This window comes from Penicillium expansum, assembly GCF_000769745.1.
Source record: "Penicillium expansum strain MD-8 chromosome Unknown contig294, whole genome shotgun sequence".
Classification (NCBI taxonomy): Eukaryota; Fungi; Ascomycota; class Eurotiomycetes; order Eurotiales; family Aspergillaceae; genus Penicillium; species Penicillium expansum.
The window spans coordinates 457800-478279 of NW_015971224.1; the positions used below are offsets into that span (position 1 = coordinate 457800).

Below are 20480 nucleotides of genomic sequence, written 5' to 3' on the forward strand. Positions count from 1 at the left end.
ACTACCAATGATAGACGATCAGAGGTAGCTATGGGCAGTGAGCATATCATTGAGTAGACAGATGATAAGAAGAAAGGGACCGAAGGCTGTCCCTACGTATGTCTATGGTACCAAATATTCCCAACAACCCTCTAAGCGACTATCTCAAGTACCAAGATTACCCTAGAAACATTATTCAAATTTATTTTCTCGTATATTCAAATACCCAAAAGGTTGCCCAACCAAGCCAGCATCTATACATGTGATCTTCACTTGAACAAGTTAACGAAGCAGCTTCTGTGCCTCTTTATGGACAGCTTCAGTTTCAGAATCAGTTTCTTCTTCGGATTCATCTTCTTCCTCCGAGCCAGACTCATCTTCTGAGTCCGTCTCCTCTTCCTCCGAATCAGTTTCGCCTTCTTCAGAATCCGTTTCAGACTCTGTCTCGGTTTCCTCCTCCTCCTCTTGTAGCCACTGATCAAGAGTCTTCTTCCCAGCCGGGTCTAAAGGCATAGCCGGGCCGTTTCTGCTCCGACTAGGAACAGAAGTGGTTTTGTGCTCACGGAGGGCTTTATCAAGACGGTCACCTGCAGTCATGGAGGTGGTGTTGCTAGATGTGTCTGGTTTCACCTCGTCTATGCGGAGGCTGGGGTCAGGTTCTTGGCCTGGCTTAACCCAGTCTGGGACATTCGTGTAGCCTCGAAGTCCGTGGTAACCAGCATCGGGGCCGACGACTAGAGTAGCGGAGCCGATGAGCAGGTCCTTGCGCGTCTCAGATGGGCTAGGGGCGTGGGGTACGGGCTTTGGTGCCAGGAGGAGAAGGTTGGCAAGTTGGGTAGAAGACGGCGTTTCCAAGAGGCTCTTGTAGAGACGTGCCCGATCACGCAGGTCGTAGGAGGTGTCGTAGCGTGCGAGAAGGAGAAGATACCTCCATAATAACGTAATACGGTCTTCAGCTGCTTCTTCTGTTTCTTTCGGTTCAGTGCCGTCATTTCCTTGACGGCTCTCCTCTCCCTCTTCAGTTCGCCCGGCATCTTGCGGTTCATCGCTCCCATTGTCAGTCCATTCGTTGTGGAACTCTTCCTGGGATTTGGCGGGGACTTCGGGGAATGATGGCGATGCAACCTGTTCCGGCTGTTCCTTTGGTGGATTCTGCAAGAGATGATGTAAATACACTTTAGCACCAAGGAGAACGGTCTGCTGTTTGACAATTTCCATCTCATCAGCGAATCCTTTGATCAAGATTCGGAGGACATCAGGCGCGATATTGTTCTCTGGGTCAATTCCAGCGAACTCGCCAACCAGCCAGATAATGGTGGCTCGTGCGTCTGGGTGGGTTGTTGAACCCAAGTGCTTGGCGAGTTGGAGAACAGTCTTTTTATGTGAGGGAGGATCTTGTTGGATCAAGTGACGAATGACAGTCAGCGACTCTGACACAAGGTTGCCGTCTGGACTAGATATCTGGCCGAGAAGTATCCGAAGGCACATTCCTGCGGTACTTGTGTCCGCTTGCGCGCAACGCCCAATGGCTCGTACACTCTCTCGTACCAGCTCAGGATCTGTGCCTTTAGAGAAGTGCTCTAGTTCGCTGATTATGACTCCCTTCCAGTGTTTTCCACAATGCGGAAACAGGATGGTGAGCACCTCCAATTTGAGACGCCAGATATGTGGCGGGTCGTTGGCGTGGATAAGGAAATGGGCTGTGTATTTCGCGAAAGGCTTGGGAACCCTTAGAGCAACGGCAACAATGTTGTATAGAGCGATGAGTTGCATGTCCTGTGGTGTTCGCAGAAGAGCCACAAGGGGACCAACTGCTGACGCAATGTATTCTAATGGAGCAAGGTAGAGGAAGCAACGGACAACGCTGACAATGACGGCGGAGTTTCGGCTCTGCAGTAGAACCTTGCAGGCTCGGAGTAGGAGCTCAAGATCAGGATCCATTACTGGAACTTCGTACTCTTCGACATCATTCTGGGTCTCCTGTTGCTGCTTTTCGTCGTCATAGAATGCATCCGGGGCTGCGCGCTTCACCTTCTGAGTTCGTTGAGGGAAACATTTTCGCGCATAAAATGTTAAAAGGCGCAGCGTTGATAGCTGGCTCCATTCATCCATATCAACCAGCTTCTTGACTAAGCTGCGATAGTGCTTGTGGATGAGGTCAATCTCATCCGGACACAGATCCAAGAATGCCGCGACTGCGGGGCCAACGACGAAGTATTGAGAATCGCCCAAAAGTGTCTCAAGATACCCCATCAGTTGTGGCAGTGTGTTGGGATCCAGGCGATAACATTTCGGTATAGCCAAAGCGGCCGCTTTGCGCACGTGGGGACTCATATCCCCACATCCTCTCTTAATGGCCAGCGACACAATCTGGCTGATCACCGGAACCCGGATTCCTGACATAGTCCGAAGCGCCATTGTTCGAACCTGTGGGCTTGAATCGGTCAGCGATTTCTGGATCGCGTTGATGGACAGTAGTGCCAGATCCGGCTCCGTCTCCGCATGATGGACCAAGTAGATGTAAACCAATTTCTTGACTTCAAGGTTGGCAGTGGCCACATTCTTGACAACTGCGGAAAAGAAAGTAAGGGAGGGTTCGGACCGGTACATCAACTATAACAGCAAATTGAGTTAGCCATTGCGTTTTCCATAGTTCCTGTTTACGGTCTCCGTACCGAGATGACCCTCCGCATTCCATCCAGGACTTCCCGCTCATGGCGACTGTCAAGGAGCTTCTTGATGTGTGCGTGGGTATATGTTCGCGAAGTATAGTCGGTGCTTGAGGTCCGATTGATAGTAGCGGACTGGGCAGCTTCTAATGTGAGCTCTCGAGCTATGCGCACAGTGACGTTCCACGGTCAGTTCGGGCCAAATACAGCGGATTGCAACTTAACCTGACATACCTGTTTCCAGCATCGAGGATATCCTGGAAATTGTTTCCATCTTTCCAGCCGCTGTGCGCCCAGTCCAAGGGCTTTTGGTGAGTCGGAGGAAATGGGTGAGAGGTGAGGGGAGGAAAGGCGGAGCAGCTCCGCGGACGTGAAGTGGATGATGCCGCAACTCCTCGCCCGCCTTCGATTTGCAACGTTCTACTATTTACACACCACCTGACGAAAGATCCCCGACTACCATGGGTTTTGTGGTCGATGAATTATGATCTGAAGATGAAATGATTCATTTCTCGTTGATGATCTCGGCGGGGCAATAAGTGGAAGCGACAAGACAGCTATCTGAAGCAATGAATCCAACATTTACGATCGCTCACTGCGATTTAGTGTCTGATCTCCTGCAACAACTACTTGAAGGCAATTCAGATACCCATCTCATTGTCTGTGCATCTAGAGCCGAGTTTCTGGTGCAACTCACAGCAGCCATTCACTTACCACGCGCTGATCCAGACACTATCACCAGCCATAGCCTGCTTACAAAAACTATCGGGCTGCTTGCAAGATCCAGCAAAATACGGCTGGCATTCTGCCCGAGTTTAGAGAGTCTTCGAGCATACCTTGCCGTTTTATCTCCTGCTGTTGAAATGACTACCGAGGACGGATCGCTTTCCCATGACCGCCAGCTCCTTGCTGTCCTTGATATGATGGCTATGCATGTTACGACTTCGGAATTCTCGGCACAGGGACTCTCAAGAACGCTTGCTTCTGTCGTTGAGGCTTCCTCCAGGGCGAGGATGAATCTCCGACTTTATGAGTGCATGAATGCCCTGGACCCTTCAAGTGTCGTTAGGGGAAGCAAGCTATGGGATGTGAACGTTCCCTTACTGAACGGGTCAGTTCGAATGCGATCGGATCAAGGTACCTGGGGTGGACGGGGCGTCACCGTGAAACGAGTTGCCCAACGCTGGTTTGAATTTGACCAAAACCAGAATACGCTTAATGCTGAAAACAGACATGATATTGTAACATAATAAAACTCCTGAGAATGAATTTGTACTGTCCGGGTATCCTATAGCTGACCGCTGAACTCCTGTTTCGCACATAAATGACTACCGATTGATCATAGAGACTTCTCCATCTCTGTCATGTACAGCTTGATATGTGACTCGAGCTTTAGGTACTGGTCGTGGGCTGACTGAATCTCGGTCTCGATATTCTCCTTCAAGTCGACCATCTAAAAAAGTGCGTTAGCAATGGTTCATCCCTAGGACATAGAACAACATATACCTTCTTTTCTGTCTGTTCAATGCGAATACGTCTCCGCTCCATATCGCGTTGCTTCTCCGCACGTTCCTCACGGAGTTGTTTCTGAACATTTCGGAGTTCTTCCATGCGTGCCTGCGCAATTTCGGCTTTCTCCTGTGCATTTTTCTGAAGTGCCTCGATACGCTCAACCCAACGGGCTAGTTGACGCTGCAGGAGCTTCTCAGTCTGCTCGACCTCGCGGACGCTGTTCCCCCTGTCCGAGATGGCCTCTGTAGTTCTAGCAGCACGAGACTCCTCTTCGTCCTCTTTTTGCATCTCAGCTGCAATGTCATCGAGCAATTTAACACATCCCTGCACATCGTTGGAAACGACGGTGAACGTATCGGACGAGGTCTGCAGTGCGCGTGCCCGTCTCTCCATCGCATCAATGGAGGCTTTTTCGCGCATCAAATTCTCAGATAGTTCGGCCAGTGAGGACTGGAGGGTAGCCGGAGACTCGAGTACATAAGGCCGCAGTTTCTCCGCTTCTTGTCGAGAGCGGACGGTTCGTTCGGTCTTCTCTTCCAGCTGCTGCTGCCGCCGAGCTCTTTCCGTCTTAACTCGATCCAGTGTCTCTGCGACTCGCGACTGTTCTCGACCCAATTCCAATAGCCGCGCCTTGAGCGCATCGTTTCGCGAAACTTTCTCCCTCACATGCGCTTCGTTGGATTGGAGATCCTGTCGCATCTCCCTCAGCCTTAATTCCATCTCCTGGTTTTCCGCAAGAAGTTCGTCAATGCGCGATTTCGTTTTCTCTGTCTTGTTGAAGTGTTCGTCGATCACAGGTGTTTGTGATTCGCGGAATCGAACAAAGTTGATTAAGTATGAGAAGATTTTAACGAGTCGCTCATGCGTCGGTTTGGTCAGGTCTGTGAAAGTGAAGTCGTTGACACCGCACTATTTGATACCAGAATCATTAGCATACTTTTCGGGGGGGCTGTGTGGACCGTAATGAGCAAATACCTCCGCCAATAGCTTTCGGAGCATCATGAAGAAACCCATGAGATTGCGGGTATCATTGGGAACTATATCAGGGTAGTCGCCGCATATATCTTCTGCAGCTGCATGCATCGCGGGTTCCACTGTCTCCCGGGTCGTGTTCATGAGCAGTTCTGCAAACCATTCGAACACCATCTGGATTTGTTGGGCGTTTGGTTTGGCCAGGTCGGCGAGGGTAAACGGTATACCGATATCGTTGATGCATCCTGCGATTTCTTTATCGGGCTATTTTAAATTAGTATCAGACGCAAGCTATAGCAAAAATCAAGCTCACCAAGCGCATGAGGGCGTCATTCTCGTCCTCCTTCTTGCGACCTCGACCGTGGTGCTGGTTGCCTTGGAATTGCTGGCTCATACGGCTGTTATACCCCATCGCGGTAGAATTGCGCGACATGATAGTTTGGGAGCCTGTCACCAGGTAAGGGGTTATTGACAAAGTGGGTAGCCTAATTGTTGTTGATCGGAGTTGATTGTTTACTTGGAGACAATCCCGCACACCGCCCGATCGGGGTTAGTGCTTGGAGGGGCATTCAGTATGCAAACCAGGCAAACATAGAATTCATGACTCTTTCTCTTCCTTCTATATTGCTTTGTTCACACTCTTGTATCTTCGGCTCTCAAACAGCATGGCTTCTACCACTTCAAATGCGGCCGCGGCCGATACTAAGCCGTTCGAGTAAGTGAAACTCGCTCCCTCGAAACCCTCGCATCTGCTCACCGTTCCTCCAGCATTGTCGCAACCTACAATGAACTCCTCCGCTCCGATGCCGACCTCACCATGCCTATCGCGGCCATTGAAGCTCTCGTTCTTCTTCTCACACAGTCAGCCTCTTCAACAATATCAGAGACGTTGGATCTACTCGAAAAATCCACCGCGCACCTGAAACGATCCATTCCTAACCCTATCGGTCTCTCTGCCGGAACCGATCTTTTCCAACGATACCTGATTACCACACTACAACGCCCTGGACAACTGGGCCCTGCGGGAGATTTTAAGGCCATCCGCACACATCTCTTGACAAACGGACGGTTGTTCATCCGACGCGCCAAGGAAAGCCGAGACAAAATCGCAGCATTCGGTCGTGGCTTCATTCGCGATGGTAGCACCATCCTCACAAACGGTGGTTCCCGAGCTGTCGCTGCTCTATTGCAAAAAGCCGCAGATGAGGAAGGTGGCCCTTCCGCAGTGCGATTCCGTGTTATCTACGTTCTGTCTTCGACTTCCCACGATGGCAAGCACCCGAATGAAGAACCGGAGGGTATGGAAACAGTCCGTGCTCTGAGAGCAAAGGGTGTGCCAGTTTCAACAATTCCCGAGTCCGCGGTGGCATATTCTCTCGGCAAGGCTGATATGGTTATTGTGGGTGCGGAGGGTGTGGTGGAGAATGGAGGTATTGTGTCTCGCATGGGGACCTACCAGATCGGTCTCCTCGCCAAGGCTATTGGCAAGCCATTCTACGTGGTAGCAGAAAGCCACAAGTTCGTTCGGTTTTATCCTCTTGGTCAATACGACCTGCCGATTGAGCAGCAAGTTCTTGAGTTCAAGTCCGAGGAAGACCTTGCAGAGGAGCGCAAGCAGCAGTCCTCCGTCGCTGACACAAATGGAGACACCCCAATCAAGCTACCTCTCTGCGACTCGGTTGATTTCACTCCCCCTCATCTGATCTCTGCACTGATCACAGATAGCGGTGTCTTGACGCCCAGTGCTGTCAGTGAGGAATTAATCAAAATCTGGTTCTGAGGAGAATACATGTCACAGCAGAGCCTGTCTGCTGCGGATTTCCCAATTTTCCAAAAGTTTTGTCAAGATGACATGGCGGGGAATAATTTAATGTGATACATGCATTTCATGCGGCCCTACCATGTGGAAGGATCATCTCAATCGAACGGGATTGCTCCTCTTCACACGTCCAAATTCAATCTGAACATCTGTCACATTATGTCCAGTATGCATCACAACCATAAGTTGCAGGGACGTGGACAAATCACACCCCTCTCTATTTCTATCATCAAACACGTCGATATGGATGGACATGGATATGGAATGGTTTTCAATTTGTGGGGTCCTTTCTTGACAAGAGGCTTGATTGAACGCAAAAAGTAATAAAAAAAATGTGAATCTCAAGTCTTTTAAACAAAGTACAGAATTGTAGTCTAATTTCCCATGGTATCAAACGCCTTCCATCAAAGTCATGCAGTCGTTATCCTCAATAATCATCAAAGGACTCTTAGTTGTAGCGGAGCCCATTCGCAATCTCATACGTTGAATATGATGTATGGAACCCATAGAAGGGTTTACCCTGTCCATGCATGGCATGGGTTCTTTGTCCAGGCCTCCTAGGCCTCAAGATACCCAGCCGGCATATCTCTTCACCTCTCAGCCCATAAAAAATAAGTCGTAAAAATAGTCACTGATCATGAATCGTGATTGGTCATCTGGTTTTCTCAAAACGAACTGCACAATGCCAATCCGCCAAGCATGAAACGAAGTTCACAGGGCAACAACTGAACCCAGTCGGTGCAGCCCATTTGTCTCCCAACCCGCGTATCTCACCATGGCAAAAAGTTCAATTGGCAATTCGGTTGATGATAACACACCATTCCTGTGTTTGCATCGTAGCAAACGCATACAGCAACAAGTAGCCAAGAGCCACGAATATCCACAGGGCTACCATGTTTGAAGGATTGCAATCAGAAAGTCGGTGAAGGCGAGTGAGATGTTTATGTGTGATGGGAAAGGATTCAAGAGTGTCGGGCGACCACGAGGACGGGGCTAGGTAAATGATGCCAGCGTTTGGCTTGTGGAGATCGTCTCCGGTATGGATGTTTTAAAGGTGGTGAGGAGGTTTGGAATAAGGTCAGGTTCTCTGTTGAAACACATAGGAAGTGGAAAGATAAGACTCTTCATTCAATGATCCCATGCTCTTCAGACATTTTAAACACACCCAGACCGACACTTGATAGATTCTAGACCTTTTTCTTTTTTTCAACTGACACACACGCACACTTTCTTCCGGGTCCTTCCACCCAATACGAATGCGAGCTGGGTTGGCTATTCCGTCCATTAAGAACCCTCGTTAGATAATGACTATGACTACGCAGATGCGGGGTTCGGGTTCTTGGGATAATATTTTTATTCACATGGTCTCTAGATATCGGGCGGGGCCATGGAACAGTATTTCTAGCTTTCTACGTGTGGCATGCCGAGGTTTTCCTATTTGAGTCATAGATCACCAGTTCCATCACAGATGTTGGGTATGAAGACAGTACTTTAACAACTTGTCCTGTTGCGCCAATTAGGATCTGGGGTATGATCGGTTTGAAATTATTTAGAGATTCCATTGGTTCTATTAGTTATGCAGCGTGCAATATTCTACCCTATTGTAGTTTCACGAATATCAAGTAAGTGATATAGAACTGCGCCCAAAACACATCACGCGGGCCTAAATGCATGCTTAATGAACTTTGATCAACCTTTGAATACGAAAGTATTGAGAGGAACCTTAAGCCTTGTCACAGTAGAATGTTCATTACAATGATATCACAATTCGTTTTTCAATATATATCGTTGCTTTATAGACAAACCTACGTATTTTAATTTAGGCCCTGAATCCTGAAACAGAAATGGATCACTATAAGACTCTGCATAGCCATTGTGTCACTTGATATCGAGCAAAAATAGAGTCTAAGCCACCTTTGTCACCTAGAACGCCTGGAACAGCCGGAAGCTTCAAGTGGCCACATGAGGGGGTAGTTGCACGTTCACCAAACGATCTGAACCCTGCATGCTCTGCCAGAAAGAGAATACCGAGTCACTCGTCTATTCACTCGTCTACCTTGTAGAGGAAAGAAGATCAACAACAACGAAAGTGTCTCGTCATGCCCCACAAGATCCAACCCCGCTCTCCGGTCCCTAACCAAACCAGCATCAACCTCACCTCCAACCTAAAGCAGAGACACGATCAAACACCAAAAGCAATCTAACCTAAAACAAACTATACCTGCATCCACGCGCGAAATCCCAACGGCCGTCCAACAGTTACCAGCCACCCCCGCTCCTCACCTCAACACACTACCACGCACGTCACCTACTTTGACAACGCTCTTGAAAACAAAATCATGGATGCCCAACTACCAACGACAGGCTCCCAGCCTAACCGGAAGCTCCACCTGGAGTTCGAAACCCAGGGTTCCGGTCCGCGGTCAACACCCGATACTCCCTGCCACAGTGGCTGGTCTATCAGACGCCTTCTGAGCCGACGGGGGAGCCGCAAATACAGCGTCCTGGAGCGGGAGCCGAATCGGTTGAGGAAGCGCATGAGCAACTGAACTTCTTTTACGGCTGGAGGGACTATTTTAGTCGGCGGCGGTGATCATACTTGTACTGGTCGGCGCCAATTTGGTTAGTGTCAGGGGGGAACATGGAGAATGTCTATTCGATGTCACATTTGCTGTCCACGGGTTGGATATCTCATCGAGTTTCGCCGTTTATTTCTCTTCGGGGTCGCATGGAATGCGGGTCTGCATATTGTGTTTTCGGCGTTTGGCTAGAATTGGCGGGTAGGGGCATTTTTGGATTCTGTCGGTCTGAACTATCCTTTTGGATTTTTTTTTGGATCCAATTGAGTTATGTTGTATGTTCAGTATGTAAAATGCAAAAGTCATTGGTTACAATCTGAGTTTCCCTGGCCAATTTTGGTATGTTGCGGTGGCAGTTGCCTTCGTGGCGAATTCTCAATGGCTTGCCACGATTCTTGGTCTCAAACGTAGAGATTTATGATGTCATTTCAAATTGAACAATCAACTCCGTACAGAAACCTCTATACACTGTAGAGGACTGAGTACTGAAGGATGAGATTGGGAATATGATTAATCGATAATTCCCAATGCTTATAAGCTTATGTTTTAGTGAAAACCAAAAATAAAATACAGGAATTTGATTGTGGCGGCTGTCTGCTCCTTGCAGATTTATTTAGTGGCTCAAAGCCCCCTGCCAAACCCGATTCGAGACGTTGTCTCTGAGCTGCTCTTGGCATCTAAGGCCGAACAGCGTTCTCCGCTGTTACTTTGTAGATCAGAGGTCGGCAATTGAGGGTCTACCGTTGCGATCAAAATGCAGGAACCATGGTGGAACAACCTGAGACCGGAAGTGGAGTGGTATTGATGTTGTAAAGCCACGTTGTAAATGTGGAAAGGTACGGACCTCGGGAGTATAGAACACGGGAGACAAGGTGCACATGCGGGAACACTAATAGGGCTAATAGGGAATACAATACGGAGTACCTCGTACGGAGTATAGCAATAAATGATGGATTATAGAGGCAAGGAGGGACTCTAGACAACACCCTGGATCTAATCTGAACCACCTTGAATTGAAATCAAATAATAGCGCTGACACCTTGCAACCCGCCGGATTCTCAATGGATATAATTAGCATCATAGTACTCCGTACTCCGCAGGTCGTACTGGGTTGCTAGGCGCCTTGAATATGACTGATATTCAATAGAACCAAGGCAGGAAGGGCAAAACAATCTTCAATAATATATTATAATACAACATACAACATAGGCATCAGAATTGGAATTAGTGGTAATAAATTGTAATCCTATAGAACGTACTCCGTACGGAGTAAGACATTCTCATAAAGAAAATTCGCCGATCATTTCTCTATTCAAGTACGTGCACGATATATTTCCCCTTACAATACTAATTTACATAGAAGTCCCTGCAGGTTCTCATGACTAGTTTGAAAAGGGCAGAAACTTTCCCAAATTGACGATCTTATAGGTCGAAGTTGGTAAAAGTGCGTAAGATCGACTCCATTCCCGCGTGTCAACCCAACGAAAGGCTACCGGACTCAGCCTAGACTCCACCGGGCGTTTAAACGGTGGCTTGGCTTTCCCGCGTGAGAGGGCACGAGGTATGCATTGGATTTGGTTGTATAGGGTTAAGGGCCAATATTACTCATTTCCGAGATATAGGTGTGAATATTATGTATTGTATCCATGATATATCCAATATTATAAGAATACCTCAATAATATACCAAAGGGATATCTATATTTATAATATTTAGAACACTGCGTCATTCTGGAGTCCACAATAAGTGGATATCCCTCTCCCCCACAGGTCAACTGCCAATTTCCAAAAGAAATCTAGACTTTCTTGTGTGACGAGAGAGTTTTTTTTTTAAATAAAATTCTACAAGTTAGGGCCAAGGTACCAGGTACCCGTGCAACTGTACAAAACATAAGTATACAACAATGTACTTAGGTTGAGTAGTATAATGTATAATATACAATATACAATATAATAACACTTAATATAAAGTAAAATAAATGATAGAAAAAGCAAGTGCCAAGTCTTTCTATTTTTCAGGAAAACAAAAAACAAGGCCCATTTCTGGATTTCCCTTTGGGCCTATTTTGTTTTTCTGCCTTTTTGGTTCTCACATCTCTCCTTCCTCTCTTTCTTTCTTTCTTTCTCTCTCTCTCTCTCTCTCTCTCTCTCTCTCTCTCTGATACAACTCTCAACCTTTGCAACTTCCCTTCCCTTCCCTTCCCTTCCCTATCAAGACTCTCGATGACGCCAGTGTCATCACCCTGACTCCCAGTCACTTTCATCAACTCTCCTTTCCACCCTCCATGAGTTCAGTCAAACTGTCACGACACCGAACTGACAACGATAACTGATCCCACTTGTCCCTGGGCTTGTGCCCCCAAAGTGCCATGGCGATATGGCCCTTTAATCGCAAGAGCAAGCGGCACACCATCCAAGTGACCGGTGCCGAAGCTGCTGATCTTCACTCCTCGTTTGCTAAACCTACCATCGAGCCCACCTTGGGCCGCAAACAATCCAAACGCCAAAGTAACCAAACGTCACGGGATGCTGCAGACAGCCGGCGCAGCTCGGCCCTTGCGCCTTCAAATCGACCTATCTCATCTCTAGACCGCCCTACTTCCGCCGATCATTCACGGGACCCTCGACCACGTGACCCTCCACTCTCAAGAACAGCTTCGCTGCTGAGGCGGAAACCAAGCCAAAATGCACATGTTCCGAATAAACTACGACGAAAGCTGAGCAAGCGCAAAGCAAACGAGATCATGCGCGAGCGTGAGATTCGTATGCTGTCGTCCATCCCCATCGATATCCCCCATCGTCCGACTGATTATGTACTGGAAAATCGCCGTCGAAAGGCAAATGGTCGACGTGCCGACCGGTATATGTCTGACATCAGCCTCTCCATTCGTGACTCCGCCACTTCCTCCACGTCGGACATCTCCGACCCATACACCTACAAGGTCAACGCTTTTGCTGCTTTGACCCCACGCCCCGTCGTTCGTTATGTCGAAGCTCCTCGCCTGCAAACCGCTAGAAGTGGTAACCCGCCTACTTCTAGCCGACAGGAGAGAGAAAAATTACAGGCTCTAACCATGTCCGAAGAAGATTTCTACTGTTCTAAACGACGAGTAAATGAACTCGCTGATTCATTAGATGCCGGGGCTTTGAGAGAGCTTCTGGACCGTGACCGTCGCCGCCGAGAGAAGAAGCAGGTCGACGACCAGGAAAGACTGCGGCGGAAGCTGCAGGAGAGGGCTGATGCTCAGCAGACAGAGGAACAAAAACTCCAGGCCGCCATTCAGATCGAACCCGAACCCGAACCCGAACCCAATCAACCAGAGCCGTCCATCGCCGAAGTCCCTGAGCCCGAGGACGTTGTCCTGAACGACGAGACCACCACCTCTCAAGTTGATGAAGCGACGGCCGTCGCACCGGAGGGTGAATCGTGGTTGCTGCGAGCTTCCAAGGGCAGCGAAAACACTGGGCGTGAATCGCGGGAAAGCTCTCGCGTAGTTGGAAATATCGATGATAGTTCCGTTCGTGAGCGGAGATTGGTGCAACGCCCTAGCTTCGCCCCGTCAAACGACATTACTATGTCTCGGACTACCCTTTCACCATCTCATTCATCGCTTCGACATGGGCTAAATAGCCCAAACCAGTCACAAATCCGTGCTCCCAGCTCCACATCGGACATCTCCAGAGGAGTTGACTCAGAACGCCGACTTTCCGACACCAGTGGTCGTCGAGGGAATACCATTACGTCCTTGTTCAGGCGTGGGTCTTCTCGTCTCAAGCGGACATACAAAGAGCGATTCCACGACACTACTCCTGAAGTTTCGAACACATCGCATGAATCTTTCTACAAAATTCAGACCCAATCATCGCCTCCTCCGCCCTCGATTATCCCTCCGAGAATTTTAATGCCCACTGGAACCGTGAAGCGCTCCCAATCAAAGTTCACCGAACACTTTGGCGACGAACCTCTGTCGCCTCCTGATTCCCGCCTACAGTCGCCAGATATCCCGGAAGAAGTGCTCGAGTCTTCTCTCGAGAGGGATGAGACTTTCTTGCGGGAACCAACACCCAGCCCTGGTGTGGACATCAAAAACCCGAACCGAAGCCATCATCGATCGTGGGCTTCGGATAGTATGGACACTGAGGCCGATAACGTGCCACTTTCCCAATCTCTGGCTTCAATTGATTCTGAGGGATCTTGGATGTCAGGCCAGTTTTTCCGTCGGATGTCTCAAAAGCCCAGCAGTCCTGTTCGATCGAATTTGAACTCATTTGGCCAAGAGTCGGAGGAGGCCCCCGCAGATGCCCCCGAAGAAGTCGAATCACTGGATGAGTCCCGCCGTCTTAGCAGCAATACCCTTGAGCCAGAGCTCGAACCGGAAGTCGCAGACAGCTCGGCCAGCCACCCAGCCGAGAGATGGCACAACGAGGTCGGCCGCCGCGCTGTTCTGGTGAACCCGGTGGTCCGTCCTAAGTCCACACAAGGAATGCTTAGAGGATTTCCTTCGTTGACGCCCATCTCCGCAGAAGAAGATTACATTGTGGAGGAGACAACCCCTTCGGAACTGCAGCGGATCCCCAGCACGAAAGCCGAGATTGGCTATGCCCAATAGACTGGGGATTAGGCCATTTAACAGCAGTGAAACCGGATCTACCATTACCTCATTTATCTGTGTCATGGCATATCAGATGGTGCCACTGGTCCATCGACCACCGCTATGACTAAGAATTGAGGTCCTTTGAACCTTCCCTTTGTCACTTTCTTTTGTCACTTTCCTTTGTCAAAATATCCATCCGTGAGCCTTGGCTTTACCCTTTGGCCATCTGTACGATTCTGATATCCCCCATCGCCCTGTATCCCATTATTGCCCTTGCGAGCTCGTCCTTCCCATTCGATCTGTTGATACCCCCTCGTTGCCCCATGTTTTATCTTTACCATATGCATGCATTCTATTCCTTCTTATTCCTGTTTTGAATACATAACGAAGTTGATAAATTCTTATTCCCTTCAAGCGCTTTTCTTCATTGCACATAGTTGGCTTCTGGCCCTTTTGATTTACCTTTCTTCCATTGCTGATATTGATATGACATATTCTTTTGGGAATTTACTCACTTCAATTTCTGATTGAGCATTGTTTATCTTACATTGAGATCTAGTGATGATGATACCATTTTTGAGGTTCCCATTGATTGAATGTATTTAGTAAAGCCCAGCAGCCATTGCTGGCAACCTGCCCAAATAATTTTTTGTATTTCTAATATTACATCTTCGGTGTTGATATCTTTCGCTGCTCCTACTTAGGAAGTTGTTCTATAAAGTACTGTATCCCTAGGCCGCTGGTGATAGTGCCAATCTGGCGTTGAGGGTACGCCGAGGCGCGGATTAGCGGTAGGAAAGTCTTGTTCATGACCGCAACACCGAAAACATTCGTTTCAAATACGGCGCGGAGGTTCTTACGGAGGGTGGCATTTTCGTTGGGAGAGCGGCTAATTCCGGCGTTGTTTACTAGATTGTCGAGATAGATGTGCCAACCACATGCAATTATCGATAATCTCCAATATGGATATACAGCTATTTTCATTGAGCTCCTCGCATCCACACGACGCTATCCATATAAATTCAAATTCAATAGCTCCTCCACTGATGATCACGCGCTCAGCCAAGTAACATGTGCAACCTCTCATAGAATTAGACCGTTATTTCACCGATCAAAAGAAGAATCTGTTCGGCTGTTAGTCCTGCTTAATTTATCTCATTAAATTCATGCAATGACTAGACAGTACTATACCTTCTCAATGTATTTGACTCCAATCAGGATGCCGTCACCGCCCTGAAACTCGCTCTCATCGCCAAAATTTTCGTTCGTTGTATCCATACAAGATAGACAATTTAGAACTACCTGTGTGTATCTCTGTCCCATCTTGATTGGTAGCTGTTCCTTCGCCAACGTCTTAAATTGATCCTTAAGCGAACTGTCTCCATTCAAGGCCGAAGGACCACAGTTGATACCAACTAGCGAGACATTCGTATCCCCTTCGCTACCCACGAGTGACTCCCAAAGTCCTATCGCGAGGAGGCGTACTCCGAGGCTGTATATATCATGTTGCATGACATATTTTATACCTGGATTGCTTCCTTGTCGATCAGGATGTTGGTAGGTATTTTCAGACCAAATAGAGTTGCCCAGGCGTAATGTTTTGTTGTCAGCCAAGCGAAATGCCTCTGAATCCTAGGACGAATAATGGACCTAGATGAGATCCATCACCTTCGAAAATCAAAACGATCTCTGGGCGAACATCCTTGTGCACAAAGTCAAGGACATGGATATAGCTGATAGATGTGGCAAGTTGGTTAGCGAGGCTGATTCTATCACCGAGAGAATGGGTTTCTCGGGAGAGAAGGTGGCTCCGAAGACTCTGGAGTTTATGACACCCTTTGGGAAAGTGGAAGATGAAGTCAAATGAAAGTAGCTGCTTAGTGTTTGGGTCCAGTATGCGAGCCACACCATGGAATTTAAGGAGATGAAATTCATTTGCATCGACCTGTTGAAGCCTCATAGCTAGGTTCCGGACATTCTTAGAAAATGTGGTAGCGTCTTTTCTTTAAATGGACCTATTCTTGTCATCAGATTTCATAGCTCTGTAGAATCTCTACTCAATTCATCTATCTCAAATTCCACCGTGCATTTCGACGTAGCCCTCTCTTCATACTTGGTATAATTAAAGAGAGCCTCGATTCATTCAATTAGGAATATTGTGCCAAGGTTTATTTAGCTGAGAGAAAGAAAAAAAAAAATAAACAAAAAAAGGAAGCAGCGACCGCGGATCGAACGCGGGACAACAAGATTTGCACTGGAAGGAATTATTAGTATTTTAATTGATCAATTTGGAAAGCAAGATAACATACATCTTGCATTCTACCACTGAATTACCGCTGCTGGCGGTGAGATGTAGCCAAGTTAACAAATTATACTATCCCTTATCTTAAAATAATCCTCCTTTTATCCTGCCAGCATTAGTATCAATCCTAGCATAGAAAGACATACTTCCTAGCCAGCCACACTCAGCAACTAATTTTTTTTAGCTGCAGTCCGCTTATTAGAAAGCACTTTGTGGGTAGTCTAACACTTCTTTGAACCTCTCCTGATATTCAATCCAAGATAAACCTACCGAAGCCTGGGATCTCGACGACGTTTGATGTTGAGTATAGAATGTTAGAACGTCTATCATACTCCTTCTGACCAAAACGATAATCGCTCAATGCACTCAGAGAAGCCAGAACGCGCAATTCAAAAGCATTCTGCGTTATTTGAGCACCTGCACGCTGCTCTTGGCTCGGTAACAATGGCCCTTTGTGATGAGCCGCGCGCGAACCATCCAAAGTTTTGGAGATCGGAGCCTGTTTTGCAGAATTAGATTGATGTAGACCGGTCGATTTGCTCTGTAGCTCCTGTGTGGGCCCAATTGTTTGGTCTTCAACTATTGCGGAAGAAACATCTCCGTCATCCCAGCCTCTTGAAGCTTCGTGAATAGCTTCTACTGAATTTGAATTCAATGTTTTGGAAAACGCCATACGCGAAATTCTTGAAAATAGGTCGTAGGAGGGTTGTTTCAACCATCCCTCCTGGAGGGCTTCTTTAGCAGACAACCGCACTGTCGCGTCTGCAGCCAAATGAGAAATCTTTGGCCCTCCTGAGTAACAGACCGAAGTTTGCGCAATGACGGGAAGTCGGAAGTCTGGACATACGACCGGAGGCTGTTGTTGTTCGGGAATGGATAGTCGTGCGAAAGAAGATGGAATACAATCACTCCCAGTGACCAAATATCAACGCGATGTGTGTAGGAATGGAGTTTCTGCGAGTCTAGACCAGGAGAATACACTGCAAATAATTCAGGTGCCAGTAAAGCAGCGCTTTCGTACCGTTTGCTGACCCCGAAATCGCCAATTTTGACATGCCAATTAGGCCCCTTCTCTAGATCTGGTGAGAGGGACGGATGGCTTCTTCTTGATCATCTTCGCGGCTCGCACCCTAGCCGGGCCTTCACTTCATACACATGTTTCAGCCCAGACTGTCCCAAATGTTCCTGAGTCAAGTATCTCCCCTTTCTTCCAGATTTCGACCTTCAGCCGCCATCTGCCAGTGGTTCCTTGGGCGTAGTCGGGTTGAAAGGTGGGGTGTGAGGTCTTATCGGGGCGAATCTCGGCGTCCAGTTTCATATCATTCACAAGTTCTGTTCTTACCATGGTTAGACGTAACCCCGGCCGGGGTTGAAGTTCCAGCATCGAAAACAAAGGCAGCACCCCCTCTCACTCAGCCGTACTACCCTGGCACGTTAAGAGTAACGTGGGCTAATCCCATAGCATAAGGATTAGAGAGCGAAGAGTGCATAAATAATGCACCTCCAGGGCTAGTCGCATGATAACCCACCAATAGGCACTGCTTGCCTAGCATAGTTCACTCTGCCAAGCGCCCAACTCATCCAGGAGCTTTCGGCAAAGTCGCGGGTAGATATAGATTGAACTAAGGTGTTGGCTGTACTTCGAGGTAGGCATTGATGGACAAGGTTTTATATTAGTAGATTTGTCTTTCCACTCTATCACGGTGGGTATAGTATGGAGACCAAAGATACGGGGGCGACACCCTTAGGGAGCACTAGGAGAAACCGATATCCTTATTGTTGTGCTAAGCGGAAATTAGGCATGGGCGGAGATAGGGGTTGCATGGCATAGAATTTAGAAAATCGAAGGCCTAAAACGTCGTCCCTTGGGGCCATTTCTGGCAGCCCGTTTGCCGTCTCCTGGCTTAAACGAGTGAAGTATCAAGGCTTAGTGAATATTGGTTCTTTTAATTTCCTACTTAGCGGGTGCTAGGCCTATTTATAATTGCATTCTAACACTTTTCCTAGCGTAGTCATACAACATACGCAAAACTCACCTCCAGCTAATAAACAAAGTGACCAGCCGCGGATATGTAAGTACCGGTACCTCCAGGGCTATGTTGTAGGTAGTGTTGACGGGTGCTCAGGGCAGGAAATGCTGACAGTTCCAGACTCCATCTTATTCGTAAGCGACCTGAGGTCCCGAGGTCGGGAGCACGTCATCCCCTGTCTGCTTCACATCTCTCGGATTCCAGCGACATTTGATATCAAGTACAAAGAGAATAGAACGCAAAATACTGACAAATCTCATCATGGTAAGTCTCAATTGAAATCTTCCCAGCCTTGGAAAAATCCCAGTCAAACCCCCAGCAAGCTCCAGAGACTTCCGGATCTCTAGACCCCCGGGGCCAGCTCCGATCCATTATTCAGCTCGTCTTACCTAATCATCTCTGCTGGGAACGTCATGGCCCTATAAAAACCCAGCGCCCCTCACTCTACCCCTCCAATCGAAATACTTATATCCACTCCAGTTCAAACCTACATCTCTCCGTTTTACTCCCAAAACCATCTCCGGAGTTTCATCGCTATTCCAGCGCACCGCTTCCCGACCCTTTTCTTCCACACCTATCCCGCGCTTCACGCCTTCTACTCTCAAAATGGGTGTCACTCCTATCACCTCGTAAGTTCGACCTTACTCTCAAGCTCCCGCTTTCGCATCTTTGTCTGGGTCCCGAAATATGTTCTACATATTCGTCCTGGTCATTTCGCAAAACATTGTAGACACACCAACTAACACGCATTCTTTTCCAGCGCCGAGGAGTACAAGACCAAGGTCACTGAGGCCACCGGCCCCGTCGTCGTCGACTTCCACGCCGTCTGGTGCGGTCCCTGCAAGGCCATCGCCCCTACCATCGAGAAGCTCAGCGAGGCCCACACCGACGTCCAGTTCTACAAGGTTGACGTTGATGACCTCGCCGAGGTTGCCGCTGCCAACGGTGTCTCTGCCATGCCTACCTTCCACTTCTACAACGGTGGTGAGCGCAAGCAGGAGGTCAAGGGCGCCAACCCCCCTGCCATCCAGGCTGGTCTCAAGGCTATCCTTGCATAGATTTGAAAATTGAGATTCGCGCTTGTTCATACCATTGATCCATGATCTTTTTTTTTTCTTTGGAAGAATGGATGATCTAATTGAATACTGAATACATACCATTCCACAAACTTCTGTGTCTGTACGATGTAGAGTCCTTGCTTGCTTTTTCTTGTCGACGGGGTATTTTGACTTTACATGGAAGCCTGGCGAGCTAATGCACCGTATTGTTTTTGCTACAAAATTATGTAACTGAAGAGAAGAGTTACCCAGAACTTTGGGTTTGAATTGGAAAAAGAAAAGTGTACATTTTGTAGTTGTTCTGTGCTACGGCGCATGCACCCCGATCGACAGATTACATGCAGCAACCTGCAGTGAACTTCCCCACAGTTTCTCTATCGAACTATAATAGAAAAGAATAGTCGGCCGCGTTTGCGGCCTTGTGATGTCTTTTTAGTGGGTTTTTCTAGCTAGTCTTTTGAGATGTCTTTTTAAATATATGTGAAGGCCGTAAAAAAAGCTTACTATGTGCAAGAGACTTTTCTATGTATAACCAGGGAAACAATTGTGGAACAACGTTGATGTCCAATATGCAGATTACTCGAGTCCCACCATGGTAGTATATATATGCCCCATTCCCATTTGGGTATCAACTTTTGATTGATTTCACATTTTTACCATTTTTATCTTCAACCTGGTTAAAGAGAAGTTCGAGTGGGAGAATATAGGAGATAGAAGACCGATGTTGCAAAAATGGCAGGAAAAGCTTACCCATACATAGATATAGCAATGAAAGGCCAGAAACGTATAGAAAGTGTTGAAAGTTTGAACTACATGGCGCAGATGTGAAGAGGTGGGGAAAGGAGTTGTGCCTGCAAGACGACAAACAGTTCAATGGCTGCATATATAAACTGTGAGATGTATCTTTTCCATCATCTTTCTCTCCATCTACTATCTACAATCTCCATGTACATTTCCAGCCCACTG

At 47.8% G+C, this 20480-nt stretch overlaps 8 protein-coding genes across 8 annotated transcripts; 4 read left to right on the plus strand and 4 right to left on the minus strand.

Annotated features, from left to right (window-relative positions):
- Window positions 1–261: 261 nt before the first annotated feature.
- Window positions 262–2922, minus strand: PEX2_088050 (AP-3 complex subunit beta; the record flags this gene model as incomplete). Its single annotated transcript, XM_016746075.1, has 3 exons — window positions 262–2592; window positions 2655–2812; window positions 2883–2922. The coding sequence occupies 3 exons, from the start codon at window positions 2920–2922 to the stop codon at window positions 262–264; spliced, it is 2529 nt and encodes an 842-aa protein (XP_016601680.1).
- A 295-nt stretch (window positions 2923–3217) lies between these two features.
- On the plus strand, window positions 3218–3898 carry PEX2_088060 (uncharacterized protein; the record flags this gene model as incomplete). Its single annotated transcript, XM_016746076.1, has 1 exon — window positions 3218–3898. The coding sequence occupies one exon, from the start codon at window positions 3218–3220 to the stop codon at window positions 3896–3898; it is 681 nt and encodes a 226-aa protein (XP_016601681.1).
- An 89-nt stretch (window positions 3899–3987) lies between these two features.
- Window positions 3988–5565, minus strand: nuf2 (kinetochore-associated Ndc80 complex subunit NUF2; the record flags this gene model as incomplete). The annotated part of the gene is made up of 4 exons (XM_016746077.1): window positions 3988–4101; window positions 4155–5069; window positions 5136–5396; window positions 5446–5565. 4 exons carry the CDS (start codon window positions 5563–5565, stop codon window positions 3988–3990), a joined length of 1410 nt encoding a protein of 469 aa, XP_016601682.1.
- A 232-nt stretch (window positions 5566–5797) lies between these two features.
- Window positions 5798–6912, plus strand: PEX2_088080 (translation initiation factor eIF2B subunit alpha; the record flags this gene model as incomplete). Its single annotated transcript, XM_016746078.1, has 2 exons — window positions 5798–5847; window positions 5901–6912. 2 exons carry the CDS (start codon window positions 5798–5800, stop codon window positions 6910–6912), a joined length of 1062 nt encoding a protein of 353 aa, XP_016601683.1.
- Window positions 6913–7341: 429 nt separating this feature from the next.
- On the minus strand, window positions 7342–7846 carry PEX2_088090 (uncharacterized protein; the record flags this gene model as incomplete). Its single annotated transcript, XM_016746079.1, has 2 exons — window positions 7342–7514; window positions 7768–7846. The coding sequence occupies 2 exons, from the start codon at window positions 7844–7846 to the stop codon at window positions 7342–7344; spliced, it is 252 nt and encodes an 83-aa protein (XP_016601684.1).
- Window positions 7847–11898: 4052 nt separating this feature from the next.
- Window positions 11899–14139, plus strand: PEX2_088100 (uncharacterized protein; the record flags this gene model as incomplete). Its single annotated transcript, XM_016746080.1, has 1 exon — window positions 11899–14139. One exon carries the CDS (start codon window positions 11899–11901, stop codon window positions 14137–14139), a length of 2241 nt encoding a protein of 746 aa, XP_016601685.1.
- A 1662-nt stretch (window positions 14140–15801) lies between these two features.
- Window positions 15802–16035, minus strand: PEX2_088110 (uncharacterized protein; the record flags this gene model as incomplete). Its single annotated transcript, XM_016746081.1, has 1 exon — window positions 15802–16035. The coding sequence occupies one exon, from the start codon at window positions 16033–16035 to the stop codon at window positions 15802–15804; it is 234 nt and encodes a 77-aa protein (XP_016601686.1).
- Window positions 16036–19062: 3027 nt separating this feature from the next.
- PEX2_088120 (thioredoxin family protein) lies at window positions 19063–19514 on the plus strand (the record flags this gene model as incomplete). Its single annotated transcript, XM_016746082.1, has 2 exons — window positions 19063–19085; window positions 19217–19514. 2 exons carry the CDS (start codon window positions 19063–19065, stop codon window positions 19512–19514), a joined length of 321 nt encoding a protein of 106 aa, XP_016601687.1.
- Window positions 19515–20480: the final 966 nt, after the last annotated feature.